The sequence below is a fragment of the Leptopilina heterotoma genome, unplaced genomic scaffold (genome assembly GCF_015476425.1).
Source record: "Leptopilina heterotoma isolate Lh14 unplaced genomic scaffold, ASM1547642v1 Lhet_42, whole genome shotgun sequence".
In the NCBI taxonomy this organism is placed as follows: Eukaryota; Metazoa; Arthropoda; class Insecta; order Hymenoptera; family Figitidae; genus Leptopilina; species Leptopilina heterotoma.
The window spans coordinates 4,042,489-4,065,306 of record NW_025111078.1 but is presented as its reverse complement, the minus strand read 5'-3'; the positions used below and the strand labels follow the sequence as shown (position 1 = coordinate 4,065,306).

Here is a 22,818-nt window from a genome sequence, read left to right as displayed (position 1 = left end):
TAATGTCAAGAGTTGTTCGTTGACAAGTTCGTCAACCGCGAAGCGATGGCTTTCACCTCTACTTTCTTGTAAGTGGGTGACTTGCTTAAAGCAAAAGTCAATTCTCTTGATTCCATCACCTTCATCATTTATTTCACAGGAAAATCTTATTTTTTCCCGATTTTCCAAAAATCTGATTTCAATCAGCAATTTTTGTTTCTTCCAAATTACTACGTTTTGACCACTAAAATTTCTGTAAAACTGAATCACTGAAGAATTTATAAAGAATGTTTCATCGAGAGAAAACTAATTCCCAAAATCGTATTAAATTTCCATTCACTTGAATTTCTAATCCTCTCCAAAAGTGTCTAAGAGCGACCCTTTAACTTTTGATGAATCGTACAGTTGACCCAGACTTTAGTGAAAAGGATTCCTTGAAGGCTGCGCTTATGCTGCGGTAGAAAGTTTCAAGTTGTTTTGCGCTTAGTGGTCTTCCAACTTAGTTGCAGTTGTATTTTTACATTTTATATATATATAGTTGTGGTATTAGAACATGAAGAAGGAAAAGATATTTCCCCCTTTCTCATCTCCCACTGATGAGCTCCCTCTTCCGCGAAACATTCCTCCTCTTTTCCGTCAGGCATGCAATTACCCGAGCAGTAAAAGAGGTTTTGGAATGATCAGTACGATCATGGTTGCGATTGTAGTTACTACATTGGTGAAGGTCGAGTTGAAAAGAACCCATGGGAAAGTCCCGTTAAATGGGGCGTATCAGTGACTTCCACTTTTGAGAAAAAAAAAGAGTCAGGAAAACTTTCTGGTTCATGCTTTCATTAATTCCGAAGGTTATTTTTCTTTTATTGTTGAAATTTGTTTTACCGAAAATTAACATATTTTAAATATTGTTAACATCTAGCAAACCATGGCTAATCCCTTCGCTGTTTGGAAAAATATTCATTTTAGTGCCCCAAAATGTCCATAAAAATCTTTTAAATTGTTATATTACTTAAAGATAATAAACAATTATTTTTTTTATTACTTTTTCTAGGATCATTCATACCTGTAGTATATGAATAATGATATAAAAGAATTTATTTTATAATTTAAATAACAAATTTCTATTTTTTGATAAAACTTTCACGACCCAACGTTGGGTCGTTAACAGGCAACGGGCTAACGATAAAAATATTTAAAAGCAACAACGGATTTTATTATTCATGCGAAAGAATTTTAATATTTATAAAAATAATTTAATTTTTGCGAAGAATTTTATGAAAATTCTTAAATATTTCTTTCCTTTCGACTAATTTTTTGCAAAAAATAATTAAATTCCTGAGAAATTTTTATTATTCATGAAAAGAATTGAATTCTTACCAAGATTTTTACAAATAATTTTTTTAAATAATTGAATATTAAATTTTTTTTTTGAAAATAATTGAATTCTTGCGAACCATTTTATTATTATATTTTTTAAAAATAATTAAATTTTCAAGAAAAAATTGATTACTTTTAAAAATAATTGAATTCTTGTGATGAATATTGTCATTTATGAAAATAATTGAATTTTGCAAAGAATTTTACTAAAATGCCTCAAAATGATTGAATATTCGGGAAGAATATTGTCAAAATCTAAAAGAATAGTTGAATTAAAAAAAAAACTTAATTAAAATTTTATTTAAAATAATTGATTTTTTCCGAGGAATTGAAATTAAATTTTTAAGAATAATTACATTTTTTGAGTAATTCCTGTAAAATTGTATTAAAAATAATTGAAATTCTGTGATGAATTTTATTATTTATGAAAATAATTGAGGGGGGCCGTTCAAAAAATACGTAACGCTTTTTGGGGGAGGGGGGGGGGTAAGCCATTTGTCACGGTTAGCAGAAAAAATGGCGCTAATGTATACAACATTGCGTTACATGGGGGAGGGGGGGGGAGGATCCAAATTTCCGAAACATAGCGTTACGTATTTTTTGAACGGACCCTGAATTCTTAAGAAGAATTTTTATGAAATTTTCAAAAATAATTGAATTCCTCTGATAATATTATTTTTTTTTTAAATAATTAAATTATTGCCAAATATTTTATTTAAATGTTTTAAAAGAATTGAATTTCTGTAAAAAATTTTTGTTATTTTTAAAAATAATTGAATTCTTCATTTAAGAATTTTATAAACATTGTTTTATATAATTAATTTTTTCGAAATATAATAAATATTATATGAAAATTTTATTTTAAATAATTGAATTCTTGTGGAAAACTTTATTTGTGAAAATAATTGAATTTTTGCGACTAATTAATTTAAAATAGTATTAAAAATAATTGAAATACTTTGTTAAGTTTTATATTATTTATGAAAATAATTGAATTCTTGCTTAGAATTTTATCAAAAATTATTGTTAAAAAATTGAATTTCCATGAAAAATGTTATTTCTAGTGAAAGTAATTGAATTATTGTGAAGAATTATTGTATAAAAATTTTGTTAAATAATTGATTTTTTTTCGAAATTTTTTTTAAAATGCTATTCTAAATTAATTGAATTTCTATGGAAATTTTATTATTTATGAAAATAATTGAATTTCGGATGAATTTTATAAATTTTTTTTCTAAATAATTGTATTCTTTTGCGAAATTTGATGAGAAATAGTAGATATTGAAAGTAATTGAATTTCGAATATTTTTGAAAATAATTGAATCGTTTTAAAGAATTTGATTATAATTTTTGAGAATAGTTTTTTGATTTCTATAGTATTAGCGAATTTAAAGTAGTGGAATTCTAAAAAAAAAATAGCTTATTTAGTGGATGAAATCTAAAAAAAAGTACCTAAATAGTAGCATCACGTAGAAAAAAAGTAATAAATAGTTGGTTTTAGTAGATGAGTGCTAAACCTGGGATTGTATAAATCCAAAGTTACTGCAATTATTACACACATAGACGATTATCTAATCGCGTATGTAGACAATTAGTCCCATTTAAAACATCATCAATGAATTATTATGTCCTGACGTTGAGGGAAGGTTCTCTCCTCCCATTATATCTTGATAATTTAGATAATTTATTCCATCTTCACTATTATTCTTTCAATGTGATAAAAATCATTTAAAAGCCCACGTGATAACGAGTTTTCTCAGTAAACGCGAAACAATAAAATGGCAAAGGAAACGCGCGAGTTTGCTGCCGTTTCCAAGGCCGCAACAACGTTGCGGACGATCCCGGCGATCCAAGGGAACAGGTTTTCATTTCTGCGCCAAAGTATTGTTTCACAATTTATTTGCAATAAAAAAAAAAGAACAACACCACCACCACCAAGCATTCCTATCGGTTCGTGATTTCGAAATTTAACTCACTTCCAGTCCGATATCTCAAGGAGCAACACAATATTCTCTTTTAAGCCGCGACGAAATGACAAATCATAACTTTTGTTGTATTGTCCCGAGACTGAAAACTGATTCTAAGAAAGAAATTGCTTTCGGGCTTTTTTTTCAAGTATCTTCTTTTAAAGTTAATAGCGACGAAGGCGAGAATTTTATGCTGCAAAATTGTCGGTTGGGGTTTTATTATTTTCAAATATTATTATTTTTTCGCTGTTCGACTTTGTTTAGTCAGGGGAAAAAATATTAGGGAAAAAAATAATTTCGGTGTAAAGTTAAAAGATGATTAATTTATAGCTTTCTTTAGTTGAATTTGATGTATACCTATTTGTATGTTGTATTTTTTATTGCTTGGATTGTATTTTAAGTTATTTGTAAATTATCCTAATTTGCTTTATGCACATTAGGGAAGGAATGAGTTTGTTATAGACATTAGAGGAGAATTTATTATACGTTTCATAATATCAGCATTCCAATCAAATTCTGGAGCACATCCCTTACGGCTTGTCTGGCATCTCAATTTTTTTTTCCGCTGCGCTTGCACCTGCCTAAGTGTAAGTCTACTTGGAAATGTCGAACCAGACTGGTTATATTCGCCTGACAAAATTCCATGCCTCTGGCGATTAACACTCGAGTTGGAGACGTTATTTTTTTTCTCAAATTACTCGGCATATATTGAATACAGGCTTTTTAGAATTTATGCGGAAAAATCTGGAAATCATCGACTTACATAGAATTTCATTTTGGTTCATTGAATTCCGAAAATCTCGCGTAAATTCTCAAAATCTCAAGTTTCTGTCGCTTATCTTAATTCGTTATTTAACAGAATTCTTATATCTGTTCAAGAATATTAAGAAAAAAGAAATAATGTTATATTTGAAATGTTAGATTTTCTTATCTGTTCATAATTCTTTAGTATACAAGAGGATAAAAATTTTGCTAAAAGCATGTTAGAAAGGATGATAATTGTTTTTATGTCACACAAGTTACGCGAGAGAATCACAAATAAAAGGGGAATTACAACTGTAAAATCATTTCCGTGCGCAACAACTTTCGCTTGAAAATTAAATTTTTCGCACTTATATTTGAGTGGATTGAAACGTGTCAAGTTTTAAACCCGATTATCCTGGTTGTTATAATAGCTTCCTGATTACCCCGTGTGACTGCCCAGCTGATTTCTGGTGTGTGAGTGTTTATTACGTACGTTGTTGTATACAGACAACATGGATGTAAAACTAGTTGTTGGTTGGAGTATAGAATGTTATACATTGTATATGTACGTGTGAAAAATACTTTATGTTTATTTGCAATTTATATGCGTATCGCTTGAAAAATCGTGCGCGCCTTCACTTTGCCTTGCTTTGCACACAAAATGATTTTGAATCGAGAGAATCAGTCGTCCAATCAGAACTATATATTTAAATCGATTTTATCGCGAGAAAAAGTCGATTTTAACGCGCTTTCCTTATAGCATGTTGATAGGAATCGATATCAGGTTCGACGTCCGCGCTCTCTGCATGACGCTTATAACTCGCGTGCATTTAAAATGAAAGGTCGCTGCACTTACACTCACTCAACTAATCGATGATTTTCCTTCGTCAATTGTTGCTGAAGGATTTTTCAATTTTTAAAAAAAATGTCAAATTCAATTATTTAAAAAAAAACTGATAGATTTCATCCAAAATATTATTTAAAAAAAAACTTGATAAAATTCATCAAAAATTTAATTATTTTCATGAATAAAATTAATTTAGAATAGGATTTTGAAAATGCAACGGGTAGAAGCAATAGTGTATTAGTTGTTGGCAAAGGTTTCAAAGTATGGCTCGAAACATGATTACTTTGGCGAAAGTCAAAATTTCGATATTTTTGAATAATGAACATTAAAAATAGTTGGCATTTAAAAAAAGACAAGTATACTTGTGTGCGGCGATTATGGCAATAAGTAATAACCTCGTGGTGTTACGTGACAGTATGAAGGTGGTAGTGAAAAGTTACGCAAAAACGTATGGTCTTTTTGATGAGTGCATACAGAGATACTTAATACATATACAGGTAGTTATATGAAAATGTATCTATATGTACTTATGATCATGTATGTATTAAGTATGTTTGTAAGTACATACATACATATAAGTGGATGTTGAACAGCATCAGAGCTCATTAATTACGGATTGCGATCCTTGAGTATTGTGTGTCCTGGGAGAGTAACTGCCACATGGTTACGGCGATTTTTCTTAGCCTCTATTAGTGGAAAATATGTTGTGTTTTCTTATAAGCTCTCTATGTGTCTATAAGATGTCGTGAGAGCCACAACATTTTCGCCCCCAACGTCAATTTTATATTCTGCAATAACGCTTTTAATGTTCCCTCCAATCTAGACTGTGAGAATCCTACAACTTTTGCCAATCGATTGTTTTTTTTTCAAATTCGTTATACTCTTAAACCTTAGTTGTGAGGTTTTCTCGATGCACACACAGAACTTTCATTTTTTATTTAGAAATACCTGTCCGTTTCCTCTTTGCTCAGGATTATATAGACGTACACTTTCTAATATGCATTTGCTTTTATGTTTTTGTCATAAAAGTGCAGTTCTTCTTTCTTCTTATTTTTGTGTCTAATTTTTATTTCTGCTTCTTAATTTTGTTTTAGTTTTTATTTCATTCTGTTTTCTTTGTTTCTTCTTCGTAGTGATACGTTTTTTTTGTCTTAACTTGATATCCTTAGAAAAACCATAATCTTAAGTCCTTACCTTAGACATAACAAATACGATAACTGATATGGTTTGATAGTTTATTAAGAGACCTTTGTTAATATACATGATATTAATACCGTAAATCATATTCTGATTTGGCAAATAATTAATAACATATTTTCATTTCGATTTATTGTCTACTCGTGAAAATGTCAATAAAAATGTATTTTACTAAAGATTTATAGAATAGGAAGGAACATTAATTTCACATTTGAACTTGAACACGCTTGACTCACTCATTACACAATCTTCATGTACATGCATGTATGTTATTACACGAATGCGAGTCTGATTTTTGAATGAAAACCAGCTTCTGAATGGTGACAACATGTTGAAGGGGGGGTTGGCTTAATGCCAATGATAAAATTTTCTCTCTTGGAAAGTGCGTGTACTTATAAACAAAAAAAAATTTCCCGCTCAACCGGCTTCGATAATTATAAAACGAGTTACATATTACTTGGATAAATGGCGCAACTTGTTACCTTTTACATGTTAACTAACACTACTACTAATATTTTACCCTTTTTCTCGTTAGAAACGGAAAGAAAAGGAGTCGAAAATTAATGTTGTATTGCATCATTATTGAATTAAATTAATAGATATGAGAAATTATGATATGATGATAAAAATTGTGGTTGTTGAATAATGATAATTAATAAAACATTTGTAGGAGAAGAAAATTAAAAAAAAGTCTCGAGAGGGTGAAATTTTCCGCTTTCACCCAACTCTTACTAATTTGATTTCCTGTCTCATTGGAATAAATTGGAAAGATACATTAAACCGGTTGGATTTTTTGGCTGGAGACCAGGCCACCAATCGCGACGAATACTTTTTTGTCGCATTGTAATGGCTGGTTAGACCTGCAAATCTGCAGCATATCCTGGGTTTCGAGGAGGTCATTGAGCCGCGTTGTCGAAAAAAGAGGGAAGGATAAGAATTTTTAAAAAGTACCGATTTTTTCTACCGAAAGTAACATCTACATCTACTATGTAGATTTTTAAGAAATCGGTCGAATGTGTTCATCTACCCATGTACACTTTTAAAAAAATCGGTGAATTATTTTTAAAGTTGGATGTCGGTAGTAACAATAACTGATTGCCATAACTGGTACTTATTACAGAAATATTCATAAAAATAACCGACTGTTATAAAGAGACAAAAACGAAATGAAATATTCAGAGATTTTTTGCGTTATGCAATATTACAGCAATGAAATTTTAATTTCATGAAGAAATACAAGAAATTTCCTTCATTCGAAGATAGAATTTAAGGAACATGGTACGATTGCTGCGAATAATAATTATAGCAGTACAATCAGGGATATCGTTTAATTACGACCTTGCTTATAAACATTTTTTTTTATCTCATTTTTTCATTTTTCCCATCTTGAAAATGAGAAAAAAAAAATAAAATTGAAATTTCAGTCCATGACGGCACTGACCTACTGTACTATACCAATTATTAGAGTCACGTAATGTTACGCATCGTTGGCATACTTCCGCTTTTAAGGCAGGTTAACTTTGGAGATGATAATGTGAACATCTCAGCTATAGAACAATGACATAAAACTTTGCTGTTTAGTGATAAGATTGTGGGAGAAGTTGTCAAATGAACGTTTAATTAACTCTCCTTCTTTTTTAAATGCGCAAAGATGCGCAAAATTTTACATTTTCATATAGACAAAAACAAGGGTCTTGGACTTGTGCGATTTTTGGAAAATCGTGAAATATATTCCGCAAAACATGTAAATTTTTCTAATATAAAAATTTATCTGAAAATACTAAAAACCAGTTTTAACAAGGAGTCCACAGGTTCATATAGAATTTTTCAAATTGCGATAAATCGGTATGAATTTAATTGAATTTAAATGTCACAAAAATTGCAAAAAAGAATTCTAACATTCCAGTGAAAAAATTAAGTATCTTAGAAAAGAGTGACTACAAAGTTACTTAAATCTTATATTAAGATGTTTAGGCCAGAAACATTTCAATATAAGATTAGGATTTTGTATAAATAAGATTATAATCCGTAACCCTTTGTCAAACTGCATTTGATAGATTTGAATCTTGTTTGAATATTGTTGCATCGCTTGTACGAAAATTTACGAGAGTTAAGACTGGAGGAGACATACAGAGTAAGAGAGTAAGAGAGAAAGAGAGAGAGAGAGAGATGGAATAAACCTTTGGTGGTAATAACCTTTCAGACTCCTGACACACCCAGCAATACCAAAGTTACTATTGGTTTCAACTGCGATAATGCCGCATTGTTAGCAGCCGGATGAAAGCGTTGTATATTGTTTAGAATTTAATGTTTCCCTGAGAAACTTTTGCGCTATATGGATTATTATTGCTTCTGCTATATTCGCGAATAACACATGTGGGTGTGTGATGATTGGATTTGAGGATGCGGAAGCGACCCCACATGACTTGCTGACAAGAAATAATAGCCGGTTAATTCCATTTGTAAAACTGAAAAAGCATAATAAAAATCTTTTTTCTATTTATAAAGATTTGTATTTAAGGATTTTTCAGATTTAAATACTTTTTTATAAAATTGCACCACATCTATATTAAGGTTTTGATAATTAAAATTGTTAATTAGATCAGAAGATAATGGCCAACAAAAATTTAAGTTTGCTTAAATAAAGAAAATGAATCTATTAAAACTGAATGCAGAAATTGTCAAAAATGAATGTAATAAATGCGCTGTACTATAATAAAGAGTGAAAATTGAGTCTCGAATAGTCGCAAAAGAAGTAATTTGACACCAACGATAATTTTAGAAGATTCAGACAACACTCTTGGGACACGATTAATTTTTTTCTTACATATACCAGCAGACACCTGTTTCATGATTATTTTTTTTAACTCCCAAAGGAAGGGAAGTGAAACCCGAGGCAACAAAGTCAGTGCAACAGGCTCATAATATGTGCTCGAGTTACGCGAAGAGGACTTCATGATTGAGACAAAGGTGCTCGTATGGAAGGAAATTGGAATGAGGCAAAGAAAATAGGGGAAAAAAATAGAAACTTTGATTCTCCACTAAGAGATTTACCACAAGGGAATGTATATGCAATCATCTTTTACAACAGACCTGTTTGCAATTTTTCTAAAAGCAAAACCCTTTTTTCCAAATCTTTTTTTGATTTTTAAGGAATAAAGAACAAAAAAAAGCAAGTAGTAACTAAGAAGCTTGTGAAAGAAAAGAATAAAAGAAAGAAAAAGAAATAAAAATAGAAAAAAAAGAGTATAATAAAGAACTAATTTTGTAATATCTGCGTGAACTGTTGTATGGACTGTACAACAGTTGTGTTATTTTTTAATGAGTATGGGAACGAGTGTATAAATCCTTATCTGTCAAATACCTGCTATTTAGGGTTATATTCGGATATAAAGTTCTATAAATTACAGTGACATGAAATCTTATATAATGTGTGAAGGTGAGTATCACTTTTGCTTTTCAAACTCAGCTATAATTCAAAGTGTTATTTAAATGAAGCCTACTTTCTTTCTATAGACACAGCAGCAGTGTTCTTTCAACCAAACGAGATTATTAATAGTTCCAACAACTTTATACTGCAATTGACACATTTCTCCTGCAGCAAACAAAAGATAAAAATCATCAATTTTTAGAACCGATTTTTAGTATTAAGTTGTCATTATCAATTCATTATCAATTCATTATCAATTCATTATCAATTCATTATCAATTCATTATAGTGACAATAAGAAGTGCTCTAGTTTAGCACTATTTTTAGTGTTGTATCAAAATTGTTGTATTTTGCTTTTTTAATCTCGTGACATCATTAAAAATAACTCCAGCGCTGGAAACAATAAATATTTTAGAAAATGAAGATCTAACACATCTTTTCTGATGTAAAGTGTGTAAAAATGAATAATTGTAAATGATGAAGCGCGCGAAACATATATATAAGAGGATGAGCGAAAAAAATGAAAAGACTTTTGTATTCCTGTTGGAAAAAAAGTCCCTCACTCTACCACAGAATTGCGAATGATGATGATGAAGTCGTATCATTTTATTTTTAATATCAAAGAGACCAGCTGGCGTGTAGTGTATGTGTGTATGATATCACGCTGTACTTAGTGCTCAAAGCAAGTACATAATGTAAATTAACTGTCCGCCTTGCCGTTCCAGGAGATGTGTAACTTGTAATAAATAGGGAGATGACGTAAATTCTTATTTCCGCAGGCGACATAGGTATATAAGTTAGTTTCCATAAAAAAGAAAAATTACAAAATAATTCTCTTTTTCTCGATATATAATAGAGACCTAAAAGTGAAAGTCAGAAAGAATCACATAAATTTATCACGCGTACTTATGATAATTCACGTCTATTTTCTTCAAAATTTGTCCGTAAACGTAAATCGTAGTCGAAGAAATAAAAAAAAATTTTACTGCTTGTCGTTTCGTATACTTTACAAGCTGACGTAATATTCTAATCATCTTTTTATTCAAATGGACTTTTTGTTTCTTCTCTATACACTTTTCTCGAGGATAATGCGGCTTTCACTGTATCTCTACTTCTAATTGTTGCTTCGCAAATTCAGTTAACCGAAAAATGTCGTCATTTGTTGAATCATTATTCAGTAATTTCTGCTTTCTGCAAGAATTAACTGATTTGGTTAAGTTAAAACATTGGGTCCTGCGCTCTTCAAATTTAAATTAGGAGAACTTTTACCAATTCAACTTTAGAAAGCATGGACCTAAAAGATTCGGATAAAATATGCCTGCTATGCCTGTCCTCTAAATTTTGATAAATTCAAATTTAGAAAACAGGAACCTAGAAGGTTCGGATAAAATGATTTGTATAAATTGGTAAAAATCGGTGACCTAGCAGATAAGAGAATGTTCCGAATAATCGAGAATCCAGTTTATTACATTAAATATTTGTTACGAAATTTATATAGTGATCGTGTCCGGTGATCCAGTTAGTGAAGCATCACTTCCTGATGGTACTCGTGAGTTTTACCTTATTGCGATTCGAATTCCACGAAGAGCGCAAGGAGTCAGTCTGCTCATCTCTCTTATAAAACTTCTCTCCTCTTTTTGCGCCACCCTTTCCCCGAGACCAGTTTCCATTGGAAGTCTTTGGACAAACTGGAACAAACCGGGCCATGTTTGCACGACTAACGACTGGGTGCTGCGTCTGGTGCATAGCACAAGCGTTGGAACACACATACACACACTCTCCTCGCTTTATATAAACATATATATTTTATCTTGAACCCGTCCATCGAAAATGGGTCAATGGCACCCCCTGCGGCCCGGGAACTACACACAGCTCAAATTTGAGCCAACAACGGTCGAAACCTAGATCCCAGATGCTCTGACCCAGTTTAAATCGGGTCACCTGGAAAAAGGAGGTGAGTAATAATTCACCTCGGGTCGCTCCAGTTCAACTGTGTATAGGATAGAAACTTATTTAATCCTGATTATGAAATCATCTGATTTTTCTTCTTTTAAATGAGTATGAAAATTGTTTTCGTTCTTTTGTAATAATCAAGAAACTTTTTTTTTTGTTTTAACTACTCTTATTTTGAGGTAATTGTTCTTTTTGTGGAAAAATTGTTATGGTTTCTGTGTAAAGAAACCGCAAACTTAAAGATTATTTAAGACGAGTTTTCTAGTTTTTAGATTAACATTAGTTTCGTTCTTTAATTTCTCTAGGAGGTTGTGGTAGTGGTTCACTAATCGTTTATGAATTAGACTCGAAAAATAAATTCTCAGCAGATTTGATAACAATTATCATTTCTCAACTGCAGATTGTAGAAATTTGTAGAAATTGTGTTAATGCTACTATATAGGGGGTAACATTAGTCTCTCTAAATTTTGAATCAAGTAGAAATTCATCCATTATTAGTGGATGAATTTATTATTGCGAAGAATTGTTATTTAATTTTTTTTTTTTAAATAAGTGAATTCCTGCCTAGAATTTTATTAAATTTTTGGAGGAATTCATTTAAAATTGCATTAAAAATAATTGAAGTCCTGCGATGAGTTTAATTATTTATGATAATAATTGAATTCTTTGCAACGAATTTTTTTTTTTTAAATAATTGAATTCTTTCAAAGAATTTTATTAAAATTTTAAAGAATAATTGAATTCCTGCGAAGAGCTTTATTTATTTATTTATTTATTTATTCAAAAATGTAAACGGGTAAAACCCTTTCGTACTTTATTAAATTTTTTCAGAAAATTCATTTAAAATTGCATTAAAAATAATTGAAATCTTTCCATGAGTTATATTAGTTTTTAAATAAATTGAATTCTTACAATTGATTTTATAAAAAAAATTGTAAAAATAATTCAATTTCCGAGAAGAATTTTATTCTTTATTAAAATAATTGAATTCCTGCGGTGGAATTTCATAAAAAGTTTTTAAATTGATTTTTTTTTTTGAAAAATTCTATGAAATATTTTAAATAATTCAATTACTGTGAAAATTTTATTACTTATAAAAAAAATTGAATGTTTGCTAAGAAGTTTATCAAAAATCTTTTGTGGAATTTAATTGAAATTATTATTAATTATTAATTATTAATTATTAAATTCAATTATTTTCATAAATAACAATATTTACAGGAATTCAATTTTTTTTAAATACAATTTTAATTAATTTTTTTTGAAATAATTCAATTATTCTTTTAGATTTTAATAAAATTCTTCCCAAGAATTTAATTATTTACGTATAAATAATTAATTATTCTTCCAAAGATTTCAATTATTAAAGATATATAACAAAGTTATTCTCAAAAATTCAATTATTTTGAGGCATTTTAATAAATTTCTTTGCAAAATTCAATTATTTTTAGAAATAATGCAATAATCGTCGCAAGAGTTTCAATTATTTTTAAAAGTAATAAATTTCTTCTTGGAAATTCAATTATTTTAAAAAATTCTAATAAAATCGTTCGCTGGAATTCGATTGTTATTCAAAATTTTAATTGAATTCTTTGTAAAAATTCATTATTTTTAAAAACTTTTCGCAATTTAATGATTTTCAATATTAAATTAGAATTTGCATAAAATTAATCGAAAGAAATGAATTATTTAAAAATTTTAGCAAAATTCTTCGCGAGAATTAAATTATTTTTCTAAATATTTAAATTCTTTCAATGAATAATAAAATTTTTTTGCTGGAATTCAATTTATAAGCAGTAGGATAAGAAAGAAGTTTAATTTTTGATGAAAATTAGGAAAAAGTCAGAAAAATAAAATATAAAATGAAATTTTTGTCATACTTTTGTAAAGTTTCTAAAACGAGTTTTTTTTGTCGTCAAGTTCAATTTTTCGATAGCTGCTTTTTTAGTACTTTTTTTTTTTAGTTTGAAAGCTACTTTTTGCTACTTTTTTTAAAACTAATTATCGAGTGCAATGTCTAGAATTAGTGAAACTTCCGAAGAGGTTGCAAATGATGATGATGATGATAATGATGATGATGATGATATCATGATTTACTTATGTTTCTGTTTTGAAAGCAACAGCAAAAAAAAAAAAACAATTGACACGCTTCATTCGTTTTTGTTCACCTGTTCAAAGGAGTAGACATTCTAAAATTCTTTGCGATGTTCATTTGACTTAGAAAACGTGCTTCCATAGCACAAATGGACCAATTCCCTGCCACAACATAATCTATAATGAGAGAAGCGTGTTCTGGATTTTCAATACTAGGTCGACCAATGAAAGTCTTTAGTCTTTTTTCTCTTGAGCAGAAAAAATTTTTATTTCGACTTTTTTTTTTTTTTTTTTTTTGCAACAGCAACACTGGTATTGAATATGAAGATTATAATAGAAAAGAGTATAAGAAATGGTGGTCATTTTAAAATCACTTTGTATTCAATTTAAAGTATTCTTCTTGACAAAAAAATAATCTTTTCCTAGATATCTGTACATAATGCCGTAAACTTTCTTATGAAACTATATAGTACAAGTCGCACAGTTAAATGAAACATTAAATAAACATTAATTTCTCATTTTATTTCAATAATTTCGATAAAATTAGAAATTGATGATTTTGTCTCCCTAAATGGAAGTCATTTTAGATAGAATATAAAAAAGTAGTTTTTCTGTAATAAAACTATCAAAAAAAACGAAAGATATTTTTTCGAGGTTTTAGTGCTGAAAATGGCACTAATCAAAAATTAGTTTTAAAATCATTTTTAGAATTTTTGGTAATTTTTGGTAATTTTTGGTACCAAAACTACTACTAATTTTTGGTTCATTTTCGAACCAACTTTTAAAGATTTTTGTTTGCAAAAAGTTTTTGGTTTGGAAAATTGGAACACAATTAAAATTGACTTTGAAAGACAAATAAGCATTGAAATGAGTATTATACTAAACATTGTCAAGTACATTTATGTTTAAAGTACACTTATTATTTTATAAATAAATTTATATTTATTTATAAATAGACGTAAGAAATTATTATCCAACGCGAACGATTAATATTCAAACGCAATTTGCTAATATTTATGGTAAGAATAATATGATTGCATCATGTATTGTCGCTTTGTAATTTGTATTCAACGAGTTTTAATATAATTTTTAAATCACGTCTCCATCAATTTGTATTTATATCTCGTCCTCCTATTTACATGCAATGAATATCTTCAGAAATAGCAAATTTAATGCTACAACAATATAATTCTTATTCATTTATCGCGCTATACTTTTGTTTTCGAATTCAATGTTGTATAATATTTGATTCTGATTCTTTATTGTTAGTTTCGCACCTGTTTATGGAAATTTATTCATTGAAGGTGTGATTCTTGTTTCGTGCTTCATTTCTTGTTTTCTTTGACAATATTCTTGACTTTCGAGTTAAAAATGACTGATTTCATGTCATGTGGTAAAAATAAAAATTACTTTTTTTTCTTATAAGAGATTTTTTTATTTATTATAATAGAAAATATAATAAATAAACTGTAAATAAACTTTAAAAATGTAATATAAATATACATTTAAATTATATAAATAAACAAACTAGAAAATATACAGTAAATAAACAGAAACGAATTTAATTAAATTTTTTTTTTAAATGTTAAGTTTTATTGAAATTTTTGTCAATAATTGAATTTTTGGAAATTTTATTAAATTTTCCTTTTTAAATTTTAAGAATTTTATTGAAATTTTTGTCAATAATTAAATTTTTTATTTAAATTTTAAGAATTTTATTGAAATTTTAGTCAATAATTGAATTTTCTCGGAATTTCATTAAAATTTTTTAGAATAATTGCATTTTTAAAGGACTTTAATAAAATTTTTGTCAGTAGTGAATTTTTTTTTTATTTTTGAAAATAATAGTTTTTTTAAAAATTTTATTAAAATATAGTTTTTACTTTTTAATAATTGGATTTTTTAGAAATTTTATTAAAATTTTTTAAAATAGTTGAATAACTTGAAAATAATTGGAATTTTATTGATGTTTTTTAATGAAATTGAATTTTTGTAGAATTTAATTGAATCTTTTGAAAATAATTGAAAATTTTATGAAATTTTGAATATATACTTGAAACTAGGAGATTTTTTAAAACTTTTTAAAAATTGTTGAATTTCTAAAGGTTTTTATTGAAATTTTTTTGAACAATTGAACATAATTAAATTTTTTTATAATTTAATTATTTTTGAAAAAAATTATAAATTTTAAGAATTTTGTTAAAAATGTTGTCAATAATTAAATTTTCTTGTCTTTTTAAAAAATAATTCAATTTTTTAGGAATTTCATTTAAAATATTTAAAAATAATTGAAAATTTTTGTCAGTATATTGAATTGTTTAAGAATTTTGCTTTATTTTTAAAAATAATAGTTTTTTTTCAAATTTTATTAAAATATTTTTCAATAATTGAATGTTTCAGAAATTTTCTTAAAATATTTGAAAATACTTGAAAATTTATAAAAATAGTTGAATAACTTGAAAATAAGTGAAACTTTTAAAAATTTTATTGAAGTTTTTGAATGAAATTGAATTTTTGTAGAATTTAATTGAATTTTTTTGAAAATAATTGGATTTTTTATGAATTTTATTACAATATTTGAAAATAATTAAAAAAATTTTGAAGTTTTATTGAAATTTTAAAGAATTTTATACACATTTCTGTCAGTAATTGAATTTTCCAAGTATTTTATAACCCTTGAAAATAATTGAATTTTTAAAAAATTTTATTTAAATGTTTGTCAGTAACTGACTGTTCTGAGAATTTTATTATAATTCTTGAATATAATTATAATTGAATTTTTAAAGGTATTTTATTGAACTTTTTGTATTATTTTTATTTTTTCTGTATTTAATTAAAATTTTTGAAAATAATTCAATTCTTTTAAAATTTTATTAAAAAAAAAAATAAATAAATAAATAAAAAAAAAAAAATAAAAAAAAGTAATAAAAAAAAAAAGTATTAAAGTATCTAATAAATATAATAAATAATAAAAAGAACGCCTCAGGCCTCTTAAAATGTACATTCACAATATATGAATAAACGGATGTAAAATATTTCATCAATCAAAAATTTCCTTTTATTCTCATTGATATTCATTGTTATTACGCTTGTTTTGTAAAATAATTAAATTCTACAGGATTCACTAATAATATTCTATTGATTATATTAATAAAATATGCGCACGGAAGAAAATAATCATTATACGATAATTATATTGACGATTTGGATCGTTGATTTGTAACATAATTTCCCTATAGAAAACATTGACTGAAATGACATATATATAAATGTAATTTTTTTTTCTCACGCACTATACACTTTTGCTTTCTGTCTTTGCGTGTCGCACATTATGTTTCAAGTACTCCACTCGTCATTTTAATGATTTTATCAAATTACATTTTTTTTTCTACGTTTCTTTTCATTTTATTATTAATTTATATTTTGATATTTATTCATTTGAGATATTTTTATTTTACAAAGTATTTATATTTTAATCAAGTTGACCGTGTGGTAAATTTAAAGATTTATTTTTATTTTTATTATGCTGTTGTTATTATTATTTATGGTAATTATTATAGTGATTAAAATTGAAATCCGACATAGGTTTCACTGTAATTCAATTATGTTTAAAAATTGAAAAAATTTTCCTCAAAATTTATTCAATTATTTTTAGAAACAAATAAGATTCTTCTCCCGAATTTCAATAATTTTCGAGAATTATTAAATATAATTGATTTAAAAAAGAATTTTAGTTAAAAATTCTTGAAAATATGAATAAGAAGATTATAATGAATAATAATTGTTTCTAAAAATATAAAGTAAAATACAAAGTTTTGATAAACAAGTATTGGTATCACGTATTTTTTGATGTTGAATTCTTTTTCGGTGGTTCTACACTTAATTGCAGTATACGGAATGGACTTGTCGTCGTTAGGGGACGGATTATAATTCGAGTCGAGTATCACGATAAACAACCCGGGTTGAAATATATCCGGTTTGATGATTGAAACTCCCCTCCCCCCCCCCTCGTCAATTCCTTAAGCTCAAGACTATACAGCGAGACTAATTCACATTTCAATCGATCCTTATTCAGATATTATGCAACAACTAATTAAATCCCCTATTGTAGAGAAAAATATCCATTAAATATTATCAAACAGTAATTTCTGTACTTTATTGATTTTATTACAAAAATTATATTATGAAAAGAAAGAATTGATTAAAATTAATGCGTCATTTTAATAAAATTAAAATTCATTTGTATCCCGTGTGGAAAATGAAAATTGGTCCTAGCCAGGTCCTACCTATTTTGCCCTGTTAATAGCTTGGTCCTAGGTTGGCAGTGTAGGTTGGACCAACAATGGGTGGTGATGCGATTCTAGCCTGGTCCTAACTTGGGAGCCTAGTTAGGACCAGTTTATGGGTCCATTTTAGGACCTAGAAAGGACCATCTCAGACAGTATTTTCTATTTCATTATAATTTTAATTAGTTAATAATATTTGTTAAAGAAATAACCTAAATTATTAATAATAAGTATTAGTTTTAATTAATTATTATTTTTTTCAATTAAGTGATGACCAAAAGCGAATTCATAAATAATGTTAGTATATGTAGAGATTAATATATATTCCTCTAATATATACATTAAAAATTATAAAAAAAATTAGAAATTTGTTAATTAAATTATTTTACAGTATATATAATCATTAAATTGCTTACTTATACGAATACAATGCAGAAAAATCGGAATAAACGCAAACCTAAGAAGTAAATAAAATCTAACGCACGCGGGAATCGAACTTACGACCTACGGACTACGAGACTAACGCCCTAACCACTATGCTAATGAAACTAGTTGAGATCAAAATTTTTATTGTCAGTGACTTGTGGACTTGCTTTTGATGATTCAATATAGTAATTATTGACACTAATACACGATAATAAATAAAAAAAATAGTTTAACAACGACAATAATAATAAAATAATATCCAAATATAAAAATTCAAAAATTAATATTTTTATATTATATCAAGAAAAAAAATATCTATACATTTTCGTTAAAAACAGGTTTTTCATTGTTCTCAATCATTTTTAACATTAATTTCTTGGTCTAAAAAAAATATTCGTCTTTTGGACTTGGAAATTTTTCCTAATTAATTAAGTGGGTGATCCACTTTTTAAAAAAATGTCAAAAAAATTTATGTTAAAAACACGTTTTTCATTATTCTAAATCATTTTAAGCATTAATTTTTTGTTGCAAAAATTTTTTTAGACTTGGACTTAGAAATTTTTGCTAATGAAACTAGGAAGCCCAGGTAGGTCCTGGGTTGGACCTGGGTGGGTCAGCCCACATTCGAATTGCAATATCTCTTAGTGTTTAGCACCAACTTAAACGAAACTTAAAATCAGCGAACGAAATTAGAAATATATTTTACTAATGATAATTATATTGCAGTCTGTATCTGTTTAAATAAATAAATAAATTTTGCTGTTATATTAACTTTTGTAACAAATTACTTAAAAATTTGCAGTTTTTATCTAACTTCGCGATTATTACACTTGAGTAGTGAAATATGAAGATAATTTATAATTTTAACAATTCAGCATTTGTTTAAACAAAAAATTGTTGTTATTTATTAATTCTTAAGACAATAAAGCGTCTAGACACTTGTAGTCTTTTAAAATTTTGCAATTAACTAATCTGAGTATTTACTTATTGCAAAATTAGAAAAAACTGCTAGTTTCTAGGTTGATTGTGTAAAAGGTTAGTAAATAACAATTATTTGTTTAAACAATTGCTGAATTAATAAATTAATAAATTAACTTTATTTTATAGTATTTGTATAATTTTCTGATTTATGTCAAACAATAAATTGTTTAAACAAATATGATTATCAATTAATTTTATAAATATTAATTGAGAATATTTATCAATTTTTACATGTTTTTCATGTATCAATTTTGACACTTTATTTTCCTAAAAATTTTTCTAAGTCATAACTGGATCTCCTAGCTAGTACCAAGTTAGGACCAACCTAGGATACATAAAAAGGGGTTGCCAAGTTAGGTCCAAGCTAGGGCCAATAATCATTTTAGGCATAGCATGGTGATTTCTACACGGGATAGTAATAATTGTTTTCTTTTATTGATTTCAGCAAGTCATTAGAAAATCGAATCCAAAATGAGCTGTACGTCGCAGTGTGCCAAGTACTTTCTGTGCTTGTTCAATTTCATCTTCTTCGTAAGTATTTTTCTTTTATATATAAGACCTTATACTTATAAATTATTGTATTTATATAATTATTATATACTTATAAATTAATATTTTTGATACAATCAACAATTTTTTTAATACAATCATTGAAAAAAATTTTTAACTTCAACAGCTATAAATTTCTTTAGAAAAATAATTAATTATAACATTCAAATAATTCAAATATTATTATATTAATAGTTTTTTCTAAAAAAAAACAAAAATTCTTATACAAAACCTTCAATTTTTCCCATTTCCGAAAAGAATTTCTTTTTAAATTTTAAACTTAAAGTTTCAAATAATTGCAAAAATTCAATTATTCTCAAAAATAGTAAAATTCTTCGCAGAAATTCAATTATATTAAAAAATTTAAAGAAATTCTCGTCAAAATTTCAATTCTATTTATACAAAATAAAATTCTTCTTTGAAATTTAATTATTTTCAAAAATTTTAATAAAATTCTTGGCAAAATTTCAATTATTTGCAAAAATTTTCCTCAATTCAATGATATTCAATATATATATTAATATATTAATATATATATAACATATATGTTTAATAAAATTTTCCAAAACAATTCAATTATTTAAAAAAAATTTTCTTAAAATTCTACGTAAACGTTTAATTATTTTCAAAAATAATAAAATAATTTCACAAGAATTCTATTATTTACAATTTTTTTTTTATAAATTTCTTCGCAATAATTCTATTATTTTCATAAATAATCAAACTCACCGCAGAATTGCGCAATTTAATACAATTAATTGCTCAAAAAATGAAATTATTTTTATAAATTAAATTTCAATTCCTCGAAAAAATCAATTATTTAAAAAAATGGTTTTTTAAAACTCTTTGGAAGAATTCAATTATTTACTAAAACATTAGAATTTTTTTTACAGAAATTCAACTATTTTTAAATATCTTAATAAAATTGTTCGAAAGAAATAAATTATTTTAAATACAATTTTAATTAAATTTTTTAAAATAATTCAATTATTCTTTTAGATTTTAATAAAATTCTTTCAAAGAATTCAATTATTTACATAAATAATTTTTCGAAAGAATTCAATTATTTTCATAAATATCAAAATTATTCCCGAAAATTCAATTATTTTGAGTCATTTTAAAAAAATTCCTTGCAAAATTCAATTATTTTCAAAAATAATAAAATTCTTCGCAGAAATTCAATTACCATATTAAAAAATTTAAAGAAATTATCGTCAAAATTTCAATTCTCTTTATAAATAATAAAATTCTTCTTCGAAATTTAATTATTTTCAAAAATTTTAATAAAATTTTTAGCGAAATTTCAATTACATATTTGGAAAAATTTTCCTAAATTCAATGATATTTAATATCTATTTTAATAAAATTTTCCAAAAGAATTCAATTATTTAATAAAATTTTATATTAAAATTCGTCGAAAAAATTTAATTATTTAAAAGTTTGTTGATAAAATTCTTTATGAGAATTCAATATTAAAAAACATTCAATTATTTAATAAATTATTTATTTTTTTTATTTAAATAATTGAATTCTCGTAGAATTTTCTAATACAAATTGATTTAAGTGAATTTCAGTTAAAATTTTACATAATAATTGAATATTAAAAGTATTATAGCGTGAATTTTTAGAAATAATTGAATTTTGAAAAAGTTTCAAATTGAAATCTTTGATAATATGAATTTTTCATATTTTTAACTAACAATTCTGTAGAATTATTTTTTTTCAAAAAATTTAATGGAAATTATTAGAAGTTTTTATTTTAAAATATATATATTTAATTGAAGAATTTCCGAATAATAGATGAAATTTCGTAAAATTTAATATTGTAAACAAATACATTTGAAAATTCTCAGAATTTTTTCAAAAATTATTGTAAATAATTGATTTAAAGAAAAATTTTAGTTAAAAATTCAAGAAAATAATAATTGAATTGAAATGATGAAAATAATTATAACTTTCTCATAAATTGTTGAATTTCAAAAAGATTTGATTTTGAATGTTTTGAAAATCTTAATTCCTATGGAAAAATAATAATTAAATATTTTATTAATGAATTATCGAATTAATTGATTGTAAAATCGAATTGAAATAAATTAAATTTGATAAAGAATTCCATTAGAGATTTAAAGGAAAATCGAATTTTCAAAGAATTTTAATTTAATAATTGGCAAATAATTGAAGTTTGCGAAGCGAAACATAATATAAAGCAACAAAATCAGTCTCATGTTACGATTTTAAATGAAAAATTCTTTTACCAATCTAATTGCACAAATTGACGAGACTGACCTTTTGGTAATTACTAATTACTTATTACTAATTACTAATTACTAATTACTAATTACAAAGGGTCGGAATCAAATGTATTCATATGTTTATTGGAGTAAAAAATTAAAAATATTAAAAAGTCCAAAATGCATCTAAAATGATTTTTAATTTTAAAAAATTTTTAATAAAAAATTTTATTAATAAGTTAAATTTTGAAAAATTTTCATTATGAATTGAAAAATCGAAAAAATTTATTTAAAACTCCCAAGAATAAGGTTTTTAAAATACGTATTTCAAATCTATTTCGTGAAATAATTAAATTTGTTTAAAAAAATCTAAAGTTTTTATAAAATTCTATTAATTATAATTGAATTTTTTTTTAGTTTTAATGAAATATTTGAAAATAATTGAAATTTTTTGTAAATAATTGAATTTTTTGGAATTTTATTGAAATTTATGTATGAATAATTGAATTTTTCGGAATTATATTGAAATTTTTGTGAATAATTGAATTTTTATTTAATTTTAACATTTTAAATTTAAATTTTTGCTTATCTAAAAATTATCTTCTTTATAATTGAATTCCCTTTCGTTTCTTTTGCGAATAAACAATCAGGGAAAAAATCAAATATCTCTCTGTAAATCAAGGAATAGCAATTTTTAATTTTTACTGGCAACCCTGATAAATTTTATTAAATAATTAAATAATAAAATTTATATTCTACT

The 22,818-nt window shown here is 25.9% G+C and overlaps 1 protein-coding gene across 3 annotated transcripts in view; it reads left to right on the top strand.

Moving 5' to 3' along the window:
* The first annotated feature begins 19,703 nt into the window (after positions 1 to 19,703).
* LOC122506474 (CD82 antigen) overlaps positions 19,704 to 22,818 on the top strand; it is a 42,141-nt gene continuing 39,026 nt past the window's right edge. For all 3 annotated transcript variants that reach the window (XM_043618684.1, XM_043618682.1, XM_043618683.1), the window contains exon 1: positions 19,704 to 19,809. In XM_043618684.1, coding sequence (XP_043474619.1) covers positions 19,750 to 19,809 — 60 coding nt within the window. In that variant the 5' untranslated portion in view covers positions 19,704 to 19,749. The remainder of the gene's footprint in view (positions 19,810 to 22,818) is intronic.